At 33.2% G+C, this 23,009-nt stretch overlaps 1 protein-coding gene across 1 annotated transcript; it reads left to right on the top strand.

Annotated features, from left to right (window-relative positions):
* The first annotated feature begins 35 nt into the window (after nucleotides 1-35).
* Nucleotides 36-22,429, top strand: LOC106055083 (beta-mannosidase-like). The gene is made up of 18 exons (XM_056004236.1): nucleotides 36-390; nucleotides 1,756-1,908; nucleotides 2,873-3,021; nucleotides 3,724-3,923; nucleotides 4,227-4,294; nucleotides 10,562-10,731; nucleotides 11,591-11,753; nucleotides 12,670-12,836; nucleotides 13,476-13,613; nucleotides 13,886-14,042; nucleotides 14,240-14,353; nucleotides 15,218-15,397; nucleotides 15,815-15,912; nucleotides 16,035-16,182; nucleotides 16,856-17,008; nucleotides 18,015-18,193; nucleotides 18,795-18,983; nucleotides 22,072-22,429. The coding sequence occupies exons 1-18, from the start codon at nucleotides 237-239 to the stop codon at nucleotides 22,327-22,329; spliced, it is 2,838 nt and encodes a 945-aa protein (XP_055860211.1). The 5' UTR covers nucleotides 36-236; the 3' UTR covers nucleotides 22,330-22,429.
* The last annotated feature ends 580 nt before the right edge of the window (nucleotides 22,430-23,009 follow it).

Here is a 23,009-nt window from a genome sequence, read left to right as displayed (position 1 = left end):
TAAAACTTACTGGATTTAAAGATGCATTTTTATAAGTTGGTAGTCACTTATTTATCAGGTTGATAAAGTGATTGAAAAGAATGTTATGGATATATTTATCACCCCATTCACAACCATTCTATTGTCAACTCTGACCTGTTTAGATTACTCTTGAGTGAAGTTGAAGTAGGCAAAAAAAAATTACAAAAAACTGCTATCACTAATGCTGATAAGGGGGCTGCTTGAAAATTAGACAGATGAAAGTGTTAATGGTGTTCAAGATGGATTCTATGAGTCGTATTGGTTTTGTTCTTCATTTGTGTTTGACAGCCAATTTATTGAGTCATATCCATGGATACACAAAGTTTGACCTTGCAGATGAGCGCTGGGTACTGACTTCTCAAGGTCCAGGTTAATACTTTTTTTAAAAATCTAAGATGTTATGAGAAACACTTAAAAGAAGCATTCATCTTGTTTTAATGCCATACATTTGTACACATTTATTATAGGTGTAGCCAAATAACTGTCCTATAATATAGTCACATTATTTTATCTATCTTTAAGGAATCTTTACCCACAACCTGAACCCAGTATTTCTTCCAGATCTCTCAAAGATTTTTTTTTTCAAATCGAAAGATTTAAAACATTTTTTGGTTGTGGATCTATTTTTAAAAAATCAACAAAAAGAATGATACAAAAAAAAAATCTGCAGAATATGATCTACTGCTCTCCCCTTAACAAAACAGGAATTTAAAATTTAGTTTACAGCAGTGTTTCCCGAACTTTTTCCCTAATGGAACACTTGGCACATCCGAGTATTTATCAGAACACTTTGCTTATTTTTTAGAGAAATTAATTCATGTGGTGGCCTACTGTTTAATTATTCCAGTAGATCGTGGAGCACCTATTCAGGCCTCATGGAACTCTAAGGTTCTGCGGAACACAGTTTGGAACACACTGGTTTACAGAATAAAATAGCTAAGAGTTTGTTTGAATAAAAGAAAATGTAAACAATTTTTCCTTGTAAACTTGATAAAAAAGTGGATTGTAAATTTATATTTGTTTATATCAAAAGAATAATGCTAAAATAGATTAGTAAGCATTGCCTGCACACAAAATTATTTATGAAATAACTGAGAGAGAATGGGAATAAAATAGAGAGTGATTGAATTTGAATACTAAGTATAACTGGTGGGTTAAAGATTATTCTATTTGATTTTTATAAAGGACTGGTCCCCTTCCATTTCAGTCCTTTCTCCATATTTTTTAAAAACCTTAACTTGAAAATCTTTGAGCCAAGAGTAATGTATGCTCATTCACTGGACTCTTGGAATATATGTCATGGTGTGGTCAGAAGCCACCCTGCAGAAGCATGTTAAGAAATGGGTCATTTGACTCCTTGCTGTCCAACAAGCTTACAAGGTCATCTGTCGTCATCGAGAAGTACATAGAAGTCTATATCATAAAAGCACTGGTTGTGAGTGTGTATGTGTGAATGTATTTACATCTATATTGTTATTGTTAAAGTAGTTATGCTGAATTTCCATTTGATTGGACTAATAAAAGTTATCTTATTTTGTGGGTAAGTGTTTTTTTTTCTTCTTTTACAATTTACGTACATGTCTCTGAACAATTATTTTATAAACACATACTGTATAGATGCAGTTCTTTTTTTAAATTTTATCTCAAAAAAATAAAGTAAACATTTTAGAAAATTCTTGCAATTAGCTTAGCTTAATCACTTCATTAATAATGCCATTTGTATTTTCTCTAAAGGGTTAGTTATTACCACAACAGCGAAAGTACCAGGATCAGTGCACACTGCCTTATATAATGTAAAAGCTATACCTGATCCACTGTATAGAGATAACGATGTCAAATTGGCCTGGGTAGGACGCACAAACTGGAATTACCGTAAATTCTTTCCAGGTACATTTCTTTAGTACACCATGTTTGATATTGTACAATTAAACTGGGTTAGGAATTTAATAATAATGGTAAAAAAAATATTTTTAAAAATTAGTAGTCGTCAGAACTTTTGAAGACTACAGTCTTACTATTTGTTTTGATTGAGTATTTCTGATTCAGATGCTATGTTTTTTTCTGTTTTTTTTTTTGTTTATCTATGTGTCATTTGGAAAAAAAAAATTATTAGTCACTGAATTGAGGGGTCTCAGGCTTGACTCTTGGTCAAGATTTTGGGACTTTTAATTTTGGGACTTTTAGGGCACTACTGGCCTTCCACCCAACTCTAATGGATACCTGACATTTGTTGGGTAAAGTAGAATGGTGGGTTGTTGTGCTGGCCACATGACACCCTAGTTAACTGTCAGCCATTAAAACAGATGTTCTTTATCTTCCATAGATACTAAACTTGTCTACTAGGCTTTAACAATATAGAAAATACGAAAAACATGCATATATGTAACCCTGCCGGACCAAGTAAAACAAAGGACGTTTGGGCCACGAGGCCTTTATCAGCTACAAAACAAAAAAAAACAATTAACACAAAATAGTCTTAAGTTAACTTATCTGTCCGATGCTGTTCTCTATCGAGGCAGAAAAGAAATGAACTACACTGGTGTAAAAGCGTGGGAAAACAATGGGATACTTACTTACTAAACCTGTCTACTAGGCTTTAACAATGGGATACTTACTTACAAAACGTGTCTACTAGGCTTTAACTATGGGATACTTACTTACTAAACATGTCTACTAGGCTTTTACAATGGGATACTTACTTACTAAACCTGTCTACTAGGCTTTAACAATGGGATAAAATGTAACATTGGGAAAGTATTTTATGTATCAATTGTTCATGTCAATGTGCAATAAGAGCTCTCTAGATATGAAGACAACTTAAGTTTGACTTGTATTTTACTTTATACTATAGTTAACAGCACTATAACCAATGCTAAGAGAATTCAACTTGTGTGTGAAGGCCTTGACACAATTGCTACAATTACACTGAATGATACTGTAGTAGGTCACTCTGATAATATGTTCGTCAGGAAAGTCTTTGATGTCACAGACCAGGTCAAGGTAATTGGCAGCACAATTCATTTTTTGGGACAGTTGAAATCTTTTTATTCTTTTAATAATAAACCATACTTGTGATCTGTTTCTGTCATAATGGCTGAGTAGAAAATAATGAGATGAAGTTGACTTTAAATACAATTAGTCATTAGACATTTGATGACACTCCTGAGACCAACCAGATTTTATGGAAACCTCACATCAATAATGGAAAGTTAAAGTGACTTTTTATTGTGCCCTTGTCATCTAAAACTTTCTTTTACTTTATTTTCCACAATAGATTAGTAAAATTCCCAACTTTACAACAATATTTTTGTGTAACCCAAAATGTAAAAATAAAGATTATCTTCAACATGGGTCTAAACATCTCTGAGATATATTATGCTATTAGAACTTAACAGACATAGTATAGAAAACATTGATTTAACTTTGTCTATGTTTCCTTAGTAGATAATCACATTAAAGAAATCTCTGAAAAGATAATAGTGAAAAGAAATTTCCTTTCTATATTGGTCCAATGCTGTATTCAAGGAATAATAAATAGAGATTATTGGACTAACAATAGTTAATGACAGATAATATTTAGACTGGCTGTGTCCAAGAGCATGAATTTTATTGAGACTTAACACATTTCTAAACTAGCTGTCTCCTTAGGCTGGAAATATGTGTATTTTCTTTTATTCATATTGAACTGTGTCATGCCAACAGGCTGGTAATACTAATTTAGTAATTAGTTTCAAGTCACCAGTACAAGAGGCAGCAGAACGGGCCAACAGATCAGAGTATGTCATTCCTCCAGAATGTCCATCATCTGTCCAGAATGGAGAGTGTCATGTGAATCAAATCAGAAAGGAACAATGCTCATTCAGCTGGGACTGGGGGCCATCTTTCCCAACTCTGGGAGTTTGGTAAGTTGTCAAAAGTAAATGTATAAAACTGAGGCTCATTTTTCCTAAATAAAGCAGTGAAATAAAAAAATCAATAATAAATTTGTTAAACAAGGGGCTCTGTAATCACAGAAATAATTGTTCCTTTGAACAACTTCATATCTGTACTTGAACTGAACTCTGGAAATCAAAAGTAATTTGTTATCATTGAGTGAGATTCACATACTGGTACCGTATACTAAATTTTAAGTTCCAAAAAATCTTCAAAGGAAAATTTACTTTCCAATTAATAGAAGTTTGTCTTTTTATCTTTTGTTCCAATAGGAAACCCATTTATGCTGAGCTATTTGATTCAGCCATTATTCGAGATGTTACTGCTGTTGTTAACAAAGGTATATATTGATTTAAAATAATAATTAGTTTTAATTCAAAATTGTTTCATCAAAACCTTTTTGATACACTAAAGAAAAACACAACAACATTAATAACATTGGAAGGTTCTAGAACTAGCTCCTATTTATTTTTAATTGTCTTGAAGCTAGAGCTATGTAGAAACAAGATTACAAAGAGAGTTTGTGTTACACAAACTCAGAGGCGGCCCCCGTCGAAGTCGGATCCCTGTCGGATCTGCATATTCGCAAATAATATTCAAGAGGTGATTTAATTTTGATGGTCAAAAGTAATAATGTTTCAAAGATTCATTTGCCGTAAATTTAAATTAAATAAAAAATAGTAGATTAGTTTTAGTATATTAAAACATTACAATATTGATCAAAACGTTTGGAAATGAAAATCTACACTTTTTTTTTACACTTTAAGTTTAGAAATTTAAATTCTACATCTTAATCTAGTCTATTTTAGTCTAAACTAGATCTAGAAATTCTAGATCTAGAATCTAGAATAATTTTAATTAGAATATAAATCCAGATCTAGATATACTGTAATAAAAATCTAGATCTAGTTTAAAAAATCTAGATTAGATCTAAATCAAGATATCATTCCTTTTTTAAATGCGAGTCACATAACAAGACTTAATAAACATTACTATACCGAGTTCTTTTTTCATTTCATTTGAAGAATTAGTTCCATATAACGTCAGAGGGAAAAAAAAAACACTACGTCACATGGCCTAGCTAGACTAAAAATCGCCTTCATCATTACGAGCCATTTATCGAGTGTTCATAGACTTTGGTGCACCGAGTGCGTTCTTTAAGCATTTCATTTAAAGAATTCATTCCATATGACGTCAAAGGAAAAAAAACACTACGTCACACGGCCTAGCTAGAATAAAAAAATATAATATTTAAAGCCCTGAACAACCTATTGTCGATATTTTTAAAATTTGATAAAAGATGAAAATACGGAACAATTTGATATTGATAGCCAAATTATAGTGACGCATTGTCAAATAATATAAGTGTAATATTAGTAAATTATGCGATTTCAAACAATCATTAGGCATAATTCATGCTTTATAAAACAATATCCGGAACATTTTTACACTTAATGAAATATAAGTCAGTATAGAGATTTTGATTTAGCATTAATATGCTATTTACATAAAAAACGGAACAACATATTATTGATTATGTGTTTTTGCAACGTTTAAGCATGGAAATTGAATGTAATATAAATTAGAAGAGCAAACAAACATTTGTTGGGGTTGATTAGTTTTGCACAAAAAAATCCGGAACAATCAATTTTTAGATACTTAAAAACTATTGAGATGTTACGGGTGAAACATTAAAGTGTAAACAGATTTTCAATAGCTTTTAGAGTTCTAGTTTTTTTAATCTAATTGTGACGGACAGACCGACCAACAGACAAAACGCACAAAAATAATCTTCTTTTATTCGGATGGGGGCACTCAACAAAAAATAAATAAAATCTGATTTTTTAAAAAAGTTTAAGGAATTGCTTAGCACCTGAACATGTAGCGACGTAACGCTACTGCACGAAAATCGCTGCATAAAAAGTCCATTAAAAAAAATGTGCGTGATATTTACATACAAAATGCATTATTAGCCTTTATAAACAAACAGAAATGTTTTCTTTTAATTTTAGCAGCTAGTTGACCAGAAAAAACATCTTTAACTATTATTTATATTTGTTGTAAACATTTCCTGTACATTTTTAAAATATATTTGACTTAGTGATACTGAAAATACACAAATATTGTCCATCTTTGTTAGCATATTGTAACATTGCCTCCCTTACATTTACATAATTGTTTTAGAATTGGTGTATTTTTATGAAAAAATCGCTTGCTTAATTAATTTTATAAATTAAACGGTTTGCTTTTAGAAAACCAAAAGTAGCCGTTGCACCTAAACTTTTCAAGCTGCATTTAATGATGAAATAATATTTTTCATATATCTTCTAGTTTTCGAGATCTGAGTGTGACAGACGGACAGACGGACATTTTGCACAAACCTAATAGCGGCTTTTCTCCTTACTGGGGCCGCTAAAAATTTGTTGTCGTGTATTATTCAAGTATTTAATGCCAGGGTCCCTGACATGAATTCTCATCCAGTTGCTTGAGCATTTAAGATGAAATAAGAAACAAGCAAAATATAAAAAATAAATTTAAAAAGCAAAGTTTATTTAAGGGGAAGAACTCCACACTTAAACTATATCTCTAAAAATGCAAAAGCTATTACCCTTATTTTATGTAAAACAAAATAATTAATTATCAATAATTAATTGTCTAATCAATTAATATTTTGATTCATGTTTTGTTAGATACATTAAATAATTGTTTAAAGTTTCAACTTGATCTGAGAATGGGTGTGGGAGAAATAACATGTTCAATTATCTAAGGAGACAAAAACCAGACATATTTAATCATATCTGTGAATACTAAAGGATTAATTTTCCTTGTTGGTATCAAACACAATAATTAATAACCAGTAATTAATTGACTTATTAATTGATAGACTTATCAGTATTTTTTTTTCTATTGATTCATGTATAATCTATACCAATAAATAATTGTAAAAAGTTTCAACTTGATCCGATAAGTGATGTGGTAGAAATAATGTCTTCCAACTTTTTATCAGACTAACATTTGCTACATTTGTGATTGTATAGTATCAAAGATAATTTCTATAATCAATTACAAACCACTCTTGATGAAACACCTACTCACGACCTAAATCTACTGATGGGAGACTTTAACGCCAAAATCAATCCCAACCGAACTGGCTTTGAATATGTAATGGGACCATATGGCTCTGCAGAAAACATCAGTGATAATGGCGAGCGCTTGATTTCTCTCTGCGCATCCAACAGCCTTTCAATTGGAAACACATATTTTAAGCACAAACAAATACACAAAAAAACATGGCGATCACCAAATGGAGAAACCTTCAACGAGATAGATTACATTTGCATCTCCAAACGATGGAGGTCATCTCTGTTAGACGTGCGGACCCGCAGAAGAGCTGATATCGGCTCAGACCACTACCTTGTCAGTGGCAAATGTAAGCTCCGATTGAAACGCCAACCAAAACGAGCCACACGACCCCGCCCATTTAATGTAGAGAAGCTTAAAGACGGCAATACTGCAGCACAGTTCCAATTGAAACTAACGAACCGCTTTGAGGCTCTTGCAGATATATTGACCCTAGAAGAAGAGTGGGCCAACTTCAAAGATACCACTATTGGGTGCGCGGAAGAAGTTATCGGAAGGAGGCGAGGTTCATACAAGGAACGGTGGATACAAGACAGAACATGGAAATTGATAGATGAGAGGAAAGAGGCCAAACGTAGACGAGATCAGAAAAATGAAACACAGGATCGCAGCCTAGCGGAAGAAGTCTATAGGGAAGCAGATCTGAAAGTAAAGAGAAGCTGTCGGCAAGATAAACGGGACTGGATTGAGCAGAAGGGACAAGAGGCACAAGCAGCTGCAAGCAGAAATGACACAAAAACCCTCCATCGTATTGTCCGAGATCTCACTGGAGCAAAGAGTGGACATGGGGCACCAATAAAAGACAAGCAAGGCTAAACTTTGTTAACGAAAGAAGAACAGGATGCAATATGGGTAGAGCACTTTAAAGAGACTCTTAACCAACCGTCGCCAGACCTAACTTACACATTCAAGGACCCCTTTCCGGACAATGATCTCAAGGTCAAGACAGACCCAATATCTGCTGAGGAGGTTACCATGGCCATTGCAGTGCTAAAGAATAACAAAGCACCAGGACTAGACATGATATCAGCAGAAATGCTAAAATATGGGGGACAGTGCATTGTTAACAGAATGACTGATCTCTTAAATCTCTGTTGGCGAACTTCAAAAGTCCCAGAGGACTGGCAAAAGGGAGTGATTGTAAAGCTTCCAAAAAAGGGCAACTTGGCAGACTGCAACAACTGGAGGGGCATTACTCTCCTCTCTGTCCCAGGCAAAGTTTTCAGCACTGTTTTGTTGAGACGGCTTCAACAGTCTGTAGATGAAAGGCTCAGAGAAGAACAAGCAGGTTTCCGAAGAGGCAGATCATATACAGAGCAGATTTTCGTTTTACGAAATATCATAGAACAAAGTCTTGAGTACCAACAACAGCTAACGATCAGTTTCCTGGACTTCAAAAAAGCGTTTGATAGTGTCCACCGAGAATCACTATGGAAAATAGTTAGAGAATACGGTATCCCAGAAAAATTCGTCCAGATCCTACGACACCTTTACATTCAGTCTAGTTGCTGCATTAAAACAGAAGAGGGAACAACAGAGTTTTTTACAATCGAGACAGGTGTGAGACAGGTGTGCATCTTATCTCCCTTCCTTTTCCTCCTAGCCATCGACTATATAATGAGGAGAGCAATGAACCAGACTGCCTTTGGTATTCCATGGCATGAACAACTCCGATTGACGGACTTGGACTTTGCTGATGATGTTGCACTACTCGGGGCTACAAATAAATGCATTCAAGAAATGACGGAGAGCCTAGACAGAGAGGCACCCAAAATTGGCCTCCGCATAAACTTGGATAAGACTAAAATTATGCGAGTGGGATATAAGGCAAAGGGTGTCCCCGTCAGACTTGGCGAGTCAAAGCTTGAAGAGCTGGACAAGTTCACGTACCTTGGCAGCATCATAACAAATGATGGAGATGCTTACCATGATGTAGCGTGCCGAATAGGAAAGGCAGGGAGCATTTTCCAAAGGCTGCAGCCTATTTGGACTAGCCAAGCCATTGGACTCGAGACAAAAATACACCTTCTCAACACAATCGTCATTCCAACTGCTACATATGCATGTGAGACGTGGAAGTCATCTGTCAAAATTGAGAAAAGACTAAATGTGGCTCAACAGAGATGGCTGAGACAGATTTTGGGAGTCAGTTACACAGACCGGATCTCAAACAAGGAAATCCTATGCCGAACTGGGAGTCGAACACTTAGTGAGGTTGTGACTGAGCGTCGCGTGAGGTTTGCGGGACATGTTCTACGTCAAAATGAATTGCGCACACCAAGAGTTGCGATAACATGGAAGCCAAAACGAGGAAAGCGCAAACAGGGACGTCCTCGTATTACCTGGCAACACACCTTCATGGAGGACCTCAGAACAGTGGACACCAGGTGGGAGGAGGCTTCAGACATTGCCAGTGACAGATCATTATGGAGACAGCTTGCCGCCCAATGCGCCGAACGGCGCGGGAGGACCTAAGTCTAAGTAAGTAAGTAAGTAACAAAACAGAGTTATATAACTTACATGGCAACATAGAGCTGAAAACACATCATGCTCAACCAACATATCTAACTCAAATTTAATGAAACATTTGAAATGCTAATCAAGGCATCACATGCTTTGCCAATCCACCCTAACACTTTAAACACCCAGACTCAACAGCATTTCTCCAATCTCAAACTGATCCATCTAAATTCTAGACATTGACCTAGCATATGATAAACAACTTGAAGAAAGTCTACCCCAAACTGGACCCTAAAAGTAGACAAAGGGCAAGATGTCCTTATATAATCTACTGTATACAATGATGGGAAGAAGCAAATACAACTGTTATTGAAATTCTTAGAAACATCCTTAACTTACCCTTACTGAAAACAAGAGCTTTTATCCTTCGAAACAGCTTTAAGATCAACAATGCTAGAAAGTCCTATGAGGCTTATATTAATATCCCATGTGTGTTCATCAATTGCTCAAGAAATAAAAATTGTTGGAAACAGTTGTTTTTCATAGCAACCTTGTACAAACAAAAATAATAATCTTGGAAAGAGCGTTTAGGGGGAAAAAATTTCAAATACTCAATATCATGCAATGTTTCTTTCTCTGCTTTGCTGCAACATATTTGTTAAAATAGGTTGTTGTTGTTTTTGTCATTACCATTTTAAATTGTAGGTAAAAAGTAAATAGTTTGTCAAAAGTAATAAATTAACAAATCTATCAAATTCACCCAAAATTTGTAAGCTTTTCCAGTCTTCCATAAGATCAAGCTCAGTGGAACTTTTAGCATAAATATATTTTGATTTATATGTAGTATACCAGTCTGAATTTAAAAAAAAATTAAATTTGCAGCTATTACCAATCAAATGGAAAAGAAAAAATATCAAATAAACTTGCTTAACCCCACCTATTTTTTGGATTGTTGCATTTTTATTTCCTTGAGTGTGTATTTTAAATTTGGTTACATTTCATGCAGTGAATTCTGAGTGGCAAGTTATTATTGAAGCTATATTTGATGTGGTTGGAGACAGCGAGTATGAAGGGACAATTACTGCCACTTTGCCAGGAATATCTCTTACTTACAGCATGAATGTAACACCAAGTGCATCCAATAACTATGTGAAATTTATTGTCAAAGTCCCTGAGGTCAGTAAATTTTAAAATTTAATCATCTATATCACATTGAGTAATTGACAAATTTAAAGATTTTTTTGTGTTTGTTCTTCAAGATTTACTTTACCTTTTACCTTTACCTTTACCTTTCCCTTAATCTGTTGGGGCACCAAGCAAGACTTGTCGACCATCTTTCTCCATTCCTCCCTGTCTTTTGCCTTATTTAGAACCTCTTTCAATGGCATTCATCCATTCTTTTATGTTGTCCTCCCACCGCTTTCTCTGTCTGCCTCTTCTTCTTTTTCCTTGGTATTGTTCCCTGAAGGAAGGTCTTTGCGAGCCCCGAAGATCTTGTGATATGGCCATAGATTTTAAGCTTGCGTTTTTTTACAATAGTTAGCAGGTCATCATGAGGTCCGATCGCTGCAGTAACCCTGTCTTTAATCTCTTGGTTTGTGATGCGGTCTTTGAATTCAAAGACTTACTAGAAAATGATAAATCTCACAAGATTAATTGAGTGGGCCCAATACAGACAAGAAAAGCCTTTAACAGTAGTTATTATTTCAACCTATAATATGTGTGCCCTCGAGAGCATATTGGAGATGCTCAAAAGAAATTTCAAAATGCTACTTGAGGAGAAATGTTTTTTTGTATGTGGTGGAAGAAGAGAGGAACATACTTGAAAATGAAAAGCCTATTATAGTTGTACTCTGAAGAAAAAAAAAAGCTAAGAAAAACTGATCCATAACAAAAAATAGTTAAAGGTGACTACATCCACATGATCTGAAACACTGCTTACCAAAACCCACAAACATTCAACTAATACACTAATACTAATGTTCAGGACTTTAGTATGGTATTGTGATGGTCTGTTCTTTTTGTTTAATGAAAGGCACTTGTCTCCCTTTGGTGGCCTAATGGATATGGAAGTCAAGCATTGTATGACCTGAAAGTCACCTTTGCTACTGACTCTGATGTCACAGAGAGAACCATTCGTGTTGGTTTTAGAACCGTTGAGCTTGTGCAGACTAAAGTCTCTAACAATACAGAGCAAGGTATTTGTTCTTTACTTTGTTTACACAATTTTATAAGGCATGATCTGGATGGTTGCCTGGTCATTTAATTTGCATGCTGGACTGTCATTTGGACTTATCAATGGTCCTTGGTTCAAACCCTGTCCGCTCCCATAACTTGTCAACCTGTGGGAGGTTTGGACTAGGGAGTAAATTATCTTCAACTCTGAAGGAACATCAGAAACATGTCAAACATTTTACAAAGAAACAAACATGATCTACATGATCTCAAGTAATGCAGAGCAAGGTATTTGTTCTTTGACTTTGATTACCCTATTTTATAGGGCAGATCTGCTACCATTAGCAAATATTTACAGTTTTTTTTTTTGTTTTTTTTTTAGAAAGCTGTTCAAAAACTGTGTAGTTTGTTTTTTCTTACTAAGAAAATGTATATCATGCTTTAACCAGACTTAATGTCTACATTCCAGTGGCATCTAAAAGCCTAAAGCATCTTGGAGATCAGAATCAGTCCTTAACACATCATTATGTTAGGGCCCTTCTGTGGGAATCAGGGGAAATAAGTCTGCATACAGAAAAGCTAGAAGATTGAAGAACTGTACTCCAGCCTAAGTGCATAATAGCTGTCTCCTGTCAGGAGTTGTAATATTTCTACAGAGCAATAGTTACATTTGGATCACAATGTTGTTAGCATATGACATTTGGAACATGATATTAAATAATAAATGGATTTTTTATTGTTGTTTTTTTTTGTTACTTAAAAATGTTTCACTTAGATGGAGATTTTTAAAAAAAATGTAATTTCTTAAAGCAATAAAAACATTTAAAATGAGATATTATTTGGAATACATCAACAAATACAAACTTCAGTTACATAGAGTGTTCTCTCAACTCTTAACATATATTTTAAATGATGAATGATGAAATTGTTTCCTTTCAGGGCTGACTTTCTATTTCAAGATCAATGGTGTACCCATTTTTCTAAAGGGCAGTAACTGGATACCGGCAGACAGCTTCCAAGACAAAATTACCAAAGATCAACTGCGCTATCTGTTAGAATCTGCAGCTAATGTCAGCACCAATGCTATGAGAGTTTGGGGTGGTGGGGTAAGTGCCATTAACTAAACTTTAAAAAAAAATTATATTATTAAGTGATTAGATTTGCTTAGATGCTGAACAGAAAATCCTGAGCTTGTATAGGCTTGAATTGTATATTCTGTATAGCTACGTCCACCCTAGCTCTTATTGAAATCTGGCATCTTCTGGGGGTGATGAAATATTTGTTTTGCTTTTCTGAATACATAATATCCTAATAAATGAGGGGTATCATAAAAATTCTAAATAATCCATAATCCCTATTTTCAGTGAGATTTTGCAAGCTAAATGCTTTACCACTCAGACACCACTCCCCTGGCACTTCAAGACTTAATCATATTTGCAATATTTAAGCCTATATTTGTGCTATCTTTAAGACCTATTCAAGACTTAAGCATATTTGCAATATTTAAGCCTCTATTTGTGCTACCTTTAAGTCCTAATCAAGACTTAAGCATATTAGCAATATTTTAGCCTATATTTGTGCTATCTTTAAGACCTAATCAAGACTTAAGCATATATGCAACATTTAAGCCTATATTTGTGCTACTTTTAAGACCTAATCAAGACTTAAGCATATTTGCAACATTTAAGCCTATATTTGTGTTACCTTTAAGACCTAATCCTGTATCTGTGTTACTGTCTACGCAGGTGTATGAATCTGATGACTTTTATGAACTGTGTGATGAGCTGGGTATCATGATATGGCAGGACTTCATGTTCAGCGTGGCCTTGTACCCAACATATGGAGAATTTCTAGACTCTGTTTCAACAGAGATCAAACAACAAGTAAGATGATATTAGGATGACATCAGCATTGATAGTCTGCACATACACAAAGGGTTAAAGGTCATGGGAGGGCTAAATTGTAATTTTGTTTCTTTAAATTTACTTCTTCACAATGTATTTTATTTGCCATATCAATATGAGTTTGTATGACTTTAGTGTATTTGTTTTTTAAATAGAAACCAAAGTTTTAGATTCTATTAGGCATTCTTTCATTTCTTAAGACAAAGGCAGAGCTGTAATAGACTTAAATTTTTTAAATTAAATAACTCTAGGTCTGGAGACTGAAGCCACATCCCTCCATCATTGTCTGGGCAGGAAATAATGAGAATGAAGCTGGGCTTAGACAGAATTGGTTTGGCACTAACAAAGATTACATGTTATACTACATTGATTATCTAGTCTTGTATGCCAAGACTATCAAGCTTATTAGTGAGTACACTAGTTATCTGCAAACTAAAATCTGTTACATTTGTATGTCATGTTCCATTTTTTTCAAAAGACATCTGTTCTATTCAAACACTTTTATAGTATAAAATAGTACATAGTATAGAAGTTTGAGACTCTTAGTGCTCATTAATGTTATTGTTAGTTGATTCCTGTGTATTGCATTCTTCCTCTACAATCAGTTGATGCTGAAGATCCAACCAGAAACTATTTAACATCAAGTCCATCTAATGGCCAGGAGACTGTTATAGAAGGTTATGTAGCACAGGATCCAGGAAGTGAATTTTATGGAGATGGTAAGGATACAATGCTATAATATATATATATATACATTGATTTATTTGACTTCATAATTTTTTTTTTCAATGTAATTTTTGTTGTATCTTTGTCTATTTTTCTTTTAAACACAAGATTATTGCATACGTCACCTTTGCATGTATTCTTTTTAGTTTGGATTACTTTGGGTAGTAGTTTAACATTAAATCAATAAGTCAAATCAGGACATAGTGTTTAATTGGTAAAGGACTGACTACCAACAGAGCATTCTGAGTTTGAATCTTAATGGAGGCTTCATGTTCTGGATGTTATGATAATTCTTTACCCACCCAGCTGACCCAGAAAACACTTAAAACATGCAAGAGCAGCATGAGACCCTTGATAATGATAAGCAACAGAAACATGCATTACATCAGTTGCTTCATGGAACTTTTCTTGAAGGCAGTCAAACTTATTCATTGATTATGCTCATTTTCTATTTCAAATGTGAAGCTAAGTGCTGAAACAATGAATGATGCATACATATTACATATAAAGGCTGCACTGATGACCAAATTTTTAATTTTACAATAAATTGAATTAAATATAATGAAATAAGGAACTGTACTGACCAAGGCACAAACCAGTGACCATCAGATACAACAACTCTGCCTAGCAGCAATGCATTGCTAAGGGAACTAGCCTCTAGACCATACAGATGTCCAAAAAACATCTTTCTAATCTGTAGCATCACATCATGCAATTGCCACCCCAGTAGTCAACTGGTCACATGCCTCAATCAGCCCATCAGCAACATTTTCTATTACTTTTTGTTTATCAAAGGTGTAGGGTGTTTGATATAAGCATATTCACTTAGATTTATTTGTGTATTCTTCTTATCACAGTGCACTTCTACGATTACTCTGTGGATCAGTGGAATGTAAAAGGTTTCAAAATTCCTCGCATGGCATCAGAATATGGAGTTCAGGCCTGGTGTAATAATGAAACTCTAGCTGATGTGTTTACTAGTAATGACTATGCTATGGACTCTGACATGGTCAACCATAGACAACATCATGGGGGAGGTTTGTTTAATTTTTTTAGTCTAGTTATGAAGTCTAGCAGAAGTGTTAGAAAACTAGAAGCACACACTTTTAAATAGAAACATTTTATTTTCTGTTGTAAATATCCTGTTCAGTTCTTATTTACCAAAGGAAAATATATAACAAAGTCTTTAAATAATTATTTATAGCTGCCCCAATAAAATGCATGTATTTTAGATTCTTGTTTAGTTTGGCTAATAGCACACCTACATCAAGTAGGTCAAATAGCCCCTAGAAAAGTGAATTTAAAATGTGTTATGACAGTTAAGAGTAAAAGAATGTCATATTTTTGAAGACATATTTTGAGCTTCATAACACATTTTATCATTCATTGTATCATACTTTTTATCATACAAAATTTTCAATGCTTTTTTTTTATGAACAAAAATATGTTTGAAGGTAACAAAGAAATGGCTGCTGAGGTCAGTTTACATATCAATTTACCTGTCTCACCAGATGAAAAACAAAAATTTATTGATTTTATTTATTTAACTCAAGTAAGTTACTTGTATAAATATTTAAGCAAATGATTTTTAGTGTAATAGGTAATCTTTAAATATTTAAAATCATGCGCAAGACATTTTTGCACTTAATAATCCATAAACATGTTCATTTTAAGATTAATCAAGCCATGTGTATAAGAAGCCAGACAGAACATTATAGAAGACATCAGTCTGAGTTACTTCCTGATGGTAGAGGGTTAACTATGGGCGCCCTCTACTGGCAGTTAAATGATATCTGGCAAGCGCCAACTTGGGCTTCCATTGGTAAAGTTATAATTTTTATTATTGTATTGTAATGTTCTTCTATTATAATTCATTTTCAGTATCTTTACATGGCTCTAGAAGTGCTAGAACTTTGACCACTGCAGATCAATAATATATAGCCTACTCTAATTAGCATACAGTGATTTTAATAAATGAATCCATAAAAACTCCAGCTATCCAGAATAAAAGAAGTTAAATACATATAAAAACTCAGTGACTGCAAAAACACCAGTCCTTTTTACATAAATAACAAAACAAACAATACATTCAGTCTCATACATGCTTCTGTCATTAGTTCTCTTGTAGAAAAATTCTCTATTTAATTCATCAAACATTCTCTACTTAATGTTTTGTTAAAGAAAAGTTAATGTTTAGCATAACAGTCACAGCTTTAGCTAGAAGTAATTCATCTGACCATTAGCTTCATATTGTCAACACAGTGTTAATGTTGCCTTGTATCCAGGTACCCACTGTCCCTTACCTTAGTAATATTTGTAGAAGATACCAGAGGTGTAGCTGGCCAAGATGATGCAAGGTGTGAACTCTGTTGAGAATCCAAAACTTTATTTCAAAATAACCGAAATTTAAAGAGAATTTGACATGAAAGTACTTTATGAAGTTTAATGTATTGCATTTTGATATTTTTTAATATTCATTTCTCTTCACAAAACAGATTACTCAGGATCATGGAAGATGTTACACTATTATGCAAAGTTGTTTTTTAGGAGGAATCTTATCTCCCCTTATTACCTGGATGACAATACATTAGATGTATATATAGTGAATGATGAAATAGCTGTTAAAGAAGTCAGAGATCCTGTCAGTGGTAAGGTTTATATTTAGTTTTTTCTTTACTCTTCTTAATAAAACTGTCATGCTAATATTCTTTTTTAATCAACTTAGCCAAAAAATTCCAAATTTACTCTTTCAGTGCGGCATTACTCACAGCCAGTGTTTTAGTGGTTCCGCTTTTTAGTTTATATCACGGGACCCAAAATATTTTAACAATGCACTTTTTCATCTTTTATTAACTTTAAAGTGACAAATAGTGTTTAAGTTTGGGATTTGTCAATATTTATGTATTAAAAGTAGAATCATAAGATTAAATCTTTGAGTATATCGATCTCTTATTGAATTTATATATATATTTTGTTTTTTCCATACTCAGTTTAAATTAATTAAAAGAAAAAATGTTTTTTTAATAATTTATTTTGTTTATTACACTTTTGTAGCCAATTCATTTCCCTTTTAAATTAAGTCAAATATGTTAGATTTTATAATAAAATAAAAAACTTACCTCAGTTTTAGTATCACTACCCCTCTTGCTAATTTTTGTTTGTCCCAAAAATCTTTTTTTAGATTAAAATAATTCACACTAAAAGAGTTAAGGGGGAAAAATGGGGTTAAAATGCATATAGCTTATTGCAACAATATAGTCTATATGATTCTCTGTTTAAAGTGTATAATCTGAATGTTTTATTATATGAAAATTGTAAAAAGAAACTAAAGTTCTTTCACTCATATAATCTATAGTTGACAGTTTCTCAGTTTATTTGTCTCTCAAAAAACATGTCAACATAAAAAACAAAACATATTAATCTATTATAATATATTTCTTTTTCTCAATCCCTAAGATCTGCAATCCTGTTTTTATATAAGTCTACGTTATTAGCTTTCCATTGCATCTCTCTTTAAAAAAAATCTTATAATTGTTAAAATTTAAGAACAACTTTTGAATTCAAAAAACTGTTGTATAATATTACTGTATGTTTTCACTTATATTGTATTCTACTCATTTAGAGTGAATATTGATGATTTGAATTATTCATCAGGCCAATTGTCACTGCGTCCAATGATTCAAATTAGTGATTACACAAATAGTGAGATTCCATCGAAAGACACTTCTAAATATCTTCAAGGTGCGATTAAGGCTTCTAGTGGTTACTTAAGAGTAGATATCTACCAATACAGCAGCCTCAGTGCATTGTATTCATGGAATGTTTCATACAGTGTAAGAAATAACCACAAAACCTAATTAACAACTCTTCAAGAATTTAATAGCTCTATACCAAAATCATTTTGTATTACAAATTACTTTCTAAAAATTATTATATAAAATGAAATTAGCTTTCTTTAAAAACTGATGATGGAAGCAAATAATTATGTAAAGCAAAGCTCCTTCTTGATAATAAAGCTTAATTAGTATTATAATTATATTCTATTTGTGTATTCCAAATGTTCATTTCATTTCTGGATGCACTCTATAATATATGCATTTTAATTATGAAAAAAAAATGTCTCTTATGAATGTTATTATAATTAACTCTTTTTTTCTTTAATTAAGAAAACAGAACTGGGCAGCAATAATTTAAATCTAATTATTATTTTTAGATCATTTTATTTTATTCAAATATTTATAAAATTATGTTAAGAAAACACTTTTTTTTCTGGCTTTACTTACCTTTTCCAACCCATGATCCCATTAAAAAATTGTATTAAACATGGCTTGTTCAGGAAATATTTATTGTTCTGTTTAAATACTTAAAGATCTCTATTTTTGATTTAGATTCATACTTCTTAAAATAATATATTTTTCTTTTTGTTTCATTCAGCTGACAACAACATCTGCTTCAGTTTTCCGTAAGTCTATTGATGATCTGCTGTCCGAGTCAGGTTGTCCAGCTAAAGAGAAATGTATACTGTATTTATCATCAACTGACTCTAGTGGTGTTCCTGTCTCATCAACATGGTTTGCTTTGACGTATCCAAAATATTCAACCCTACCTCCAGCTAATGTACAGGTAAGCAGCATAGCACTTAAGAAGTTGGTCTTCTAAGCAATTACTACATAGCAATTGTTACAACAAATTGATAAATGCTTCGGTTTTTCTATGTTTCCCAGCAGAAGGTATTGTACGTGGGATATTAAGTTAGATAGATGATTTGATGTGTCAAATGCACTGTATATTGTTGAGTGAGTGATCTGAGTTTTATTGTTATTTTACTTTACATTTGCTACATATTATAAATCATGTTAGAGTGCAGTTATAAAAACAACAATTTTCAAATGTTCTTTACATTTTGAAAATAATTTTTCATGTAGGCCGACTTAAAAAAAATATAATGTCAACTTAAATTTAAAAACTTTTGCATACCTTCTCATTCTTAGCAGCCCCTGTAATATTAGTTTTGTATAGCCTATCACATTTAAATTTAAAAAAAAACTAGAATTCTTTTTTCCCCCTTATTTTGTCAGCAACTAAATTTTTTTTTTTTTTAAATTCTGAAAGCAAACTATTTTGTTTTTTAAAAATTAATTTTGCATGCTGTTTTTTTTTATTAAAAAGAAAAACACTTTTAAAATAATACATGAATGTAAGTGTGTGTCAGGATTATATATTAAGATTAGACTGTTTTATTGCATGATATATTAGCTACCGAAGCTACCAAGAGTTAACAGAAAACATCTAGTTGTTGTGTTAAACTACAGCTACCAACAGTTAACAGAAAACATCTTCTTGTTGTTTTTTACAAAGCTTATATCGACTCACTCTTTCTGTATGGTAAAAAGTTTGTACACATTATTTCTCCACACCCGATCTCGGATTAAGCTGAAATTTTGCACAATTATTTATTTTGCCTGACAACACAAGAATCAATAAAAAAAACAACAACAATTAGTTAACTGACTATTAGTTATTCATTATTTTGTTTGGTATCTTGAACAAAGGAATGAAATCATACTTGACATGTGGTGAAATAAGTTGCATTTGTCCCCTTAAGAAATCTTGAGCCCTAAGTGAACATTTTTATGCATTTAAAAAACGATCATGTAAACATTCACCAAGATACCCCCTTCTTCCCTCTCCCTTTCACTGCTGGTCCAGACAGGTGATAGGATCATAGCGCATTGAGAAAGCTAAAGAAAAACAATTGGTAAAAATATTTATATCACAAATACTTATATGTCTAGGTCAATCATACATTAACTTCATATAAGTTTGTTGTTGTTTTTTAAGTATTTTTTTCACTACAGCTACCAACAGAAAACATTTAGTTGTTTTTTAAACTAAGAAGGCACTTTGTTTGCATAGGTCTCAGCATATTTTTCTAAAATGAGAATTAATAGACATTAGTTCATGTTTTTTTATTTGTGTCATGGCCTACTTATTACACTCTGTTGACTGTATTCAAAAATGGTCCAAACCTGCATCACTGGACGCAGCTGGATTTGTAGGAAAATACAAGGATCTACATACTTGACTTAACCAAATATATGCCAGGCATACATTACAGAAGTCTAGTTTTAGAGTTTTCTTGCCGTCACCTTTACCTATCCCATAGTCTGCTGAGCTGTTGGGGCACCATACAGGATCTGTCAACTGTCTTTCTCCATACCTCTCTGTTCTTTGCCTTGATTAGAATTTCATTCAATGACAGTCCATTCTTTCATGCCGTCTTCCCATTGCTTTCTCTTCTTCTGGCCATAGAGTTTGAGTTAACGTTTTCTTGAATGCTCATCTTAAATATTTCAGCATCTTTGGTTTCAGCAGACATTTTTAGCGGCCCCCGAAAGGGGAAAAAGACGCTATTAGATTTGTGTGAAATGTCTGTCCGTCTGTCCCGTTTAGATCTCGTAAACTAGAATAGATATTGAAAATCGGACATCACAATATATTAGACCATTCAAAGTTCTGATGCAACGGCTACTTTTTTTTTCTGAAAGTGAAAAATCTAATTTTTAAAATCAGTTATGCAAGTATTTTTTTAAAGAGAAAAAGCTAATTAGTATGCATTATAAGTTAGACCTAATTTAAAACGAATAGTAATCTTATAAACTTCATTTTCCTAAACATTAAGAGATTGAGCCTTTTCAAAAATAAGATCAATTATAAGACATCAGTAAGGCCAGGGGAGGTGCAGTGGATGAGCGGTAAAGCACTTGGCTTCCGAACCGAGGGTCCCGGGTTCGAATCCTGGTGAAGACTGGGATTTTTAACTTTGGAATCTTTGGGCGCCTCTGAGTCCACTCAGTTCTAATGGGTACCTGACATTAGTTGGGGAAAAGCAAAGGCGGTTGGTCGTTGTGCTGGCTACATGACACCCTCGTTAACCTTAGGCCAAAAAAACAGATGAACTTTACATCATCTGCCCTATAGACCACAAGGTCTGAACGGGGAACTAGTTAGGCCAGGTTCACATCTAACTTTACATTAACTTTCACCTATCCTTTGATCTGCTGGACCGTTGGGGCACTACACAAGATCTGATAACCTTCTTTCTCCATTCTTATCTCTCATTTGTCCTTGATATAATTTCATTTGGATGTTCTTTCTGAAAATATTGAAGCCTGCCTGGGTGGACCACTTCGGGGGACGATTTTGAGTTTTTGTTTCCACACAAACTGTCTTTTGTAACCTTGCTTTTTACTACTTTGCAACTAATCCTTTTATTTCATAGGATATCTTGTGGAGAAAAGTCTTTTTTTTTACATAAAGTGGTAGAGATCCTCCTTTTGCTCCGCTATTTTAAAAGTTAATTTGAATGCTAGTCTGCAGAGATTTGTTAATGTTATAAATGACAGCCTTTCCAACCAAGTAGCCCAACTTGTGTATATGTTGTTGAATCATATTGTGTGGTTATATGTTACGAAATCAATCTTAATCTTTTGTGCCATTCAATTAATTTTTTATTTACATGACTGTTTTACATTTTAAAAGCTGTATCTGCTTGAGACAAATAACATTTATACTAATTAATTTTTTTTTGTCTGCCCATGTTGCCAGATAATTTGACTGGATTTTTCTGTTATGTTTGTCAATTGAATGAACAAATGAAATACCTTCAAACCATGTTTAAATACCACTGCTTTGTTCTATTCCTATTTAGATTTCTGGCGTTGTCAAACTGGATCAAAACACTTTTGAAATAAGTCTGTCTAGTAATGTGGTGGCTCTTTATGTCTGGTTATCCACTGACATTAAAGGACGTTTTTCGGATAATGGATTCCCCATATTTGCTGCAAATACAAAAGTCTTGTTCTTCCCTGCATCTGATGTCACAGAGGCAGAATTAACTTCACAGCTCAGAGTAAGATCTTTGACAGATGTGAATAACAACAACTCGACTAATACTGTCATAGGCTAAAAGAATATTTAGTTTGTCTGACAATTGTTGTTTAGGATAAAATATAACAATTATATTTACATTGATGATAAAGTGAAATAAAAGTTTATTGAACATTTTATATCTTCCTTTATTTAAGTATACCAACTAATTTGTCATTAGTCCACTGCAATGGTATTGTTAAGGAAGTCTAGGTTGAACAGTATGAGGAGTCTGCAAAATGAGTTGAAGAGTAAGAACTACACAAAGCACAAAGTGCTTATATATCAATTTCACTCTTGACACAAAATGTGTGTTTTACAAAGCTTATATCAACTCACTTTGTATGTATGTCTGGTAAAAGGTTTGTACACATTATTTCTCCCACACTCAATTTTGGATCAAGTTGAAATTTTGAAATTTTTTTTTCATGACAAAACAAGAATGAAAAGAAAACCAATTAGTTAATTAACTATTGGTAATTAATTATTTTGCTAGGTATCTCAAACAAGGTTAAGAAATTGTATTTGACTGATTTGGTGGTCTAAATTAAATTAGCCCCCTTTACACCTTTTAGGTTGTGCTTTAAAGTTTGAAGCTAACAATAGATAACAAATTATTATATTTTATTTTATAAGCAATTGGCTGGCACAGTGGTTTGTGTATTGGCTTCAGGAGGCTCAGTAAGCTTTAGCCCTCAAGTTCGACTTGAGGTTGTTCAT

The sequence above is a fragment of the Biomphalaria glabrata genome, chromosome 11 (genome assembly GCF_947242115.1).
Source record: "Biomphalaria glabrata chromosome 11, xgBioGlab47.1, whole genome shotgun sequence".
Taxonomy (NCBI): domain Eukaryota; kingdom Metazoa; phylum Mollusca; class Gastropoda; family Planorbidae; genus Biomphalaria; species Biomphalaria glabrata.
Note: the sequence above shows the minus strand (reverse complement) of the source record. Positions and strands in the feature narration are given on the sequence as shown.

Excerpts from the sequence above, each read along its gene's own strand:
- LOC106055083 (XM_056004236.1), top strand. The coding sequence starts at position 237 with ATGAAAGTGTTAATGGTGTTCAAGATGGATTCTATGAGTCGTATTGGT. Across the intron at positions 3,022-3,723 it reads ATGTCACAGACCAGGTCAAG|GCTGGTAATACTAATTTAGT; the intron begins GTAATTGGCAGC and ends TCATGCCAACAG. Across the intron at positions 3,924-4,226 it reads TTCCCAACTCTGGGAGTTTG|GAAACCCATTTATGCTGAGC; the intron begins GTAAGTTGTCAA and ends TTGTTCCAATAG.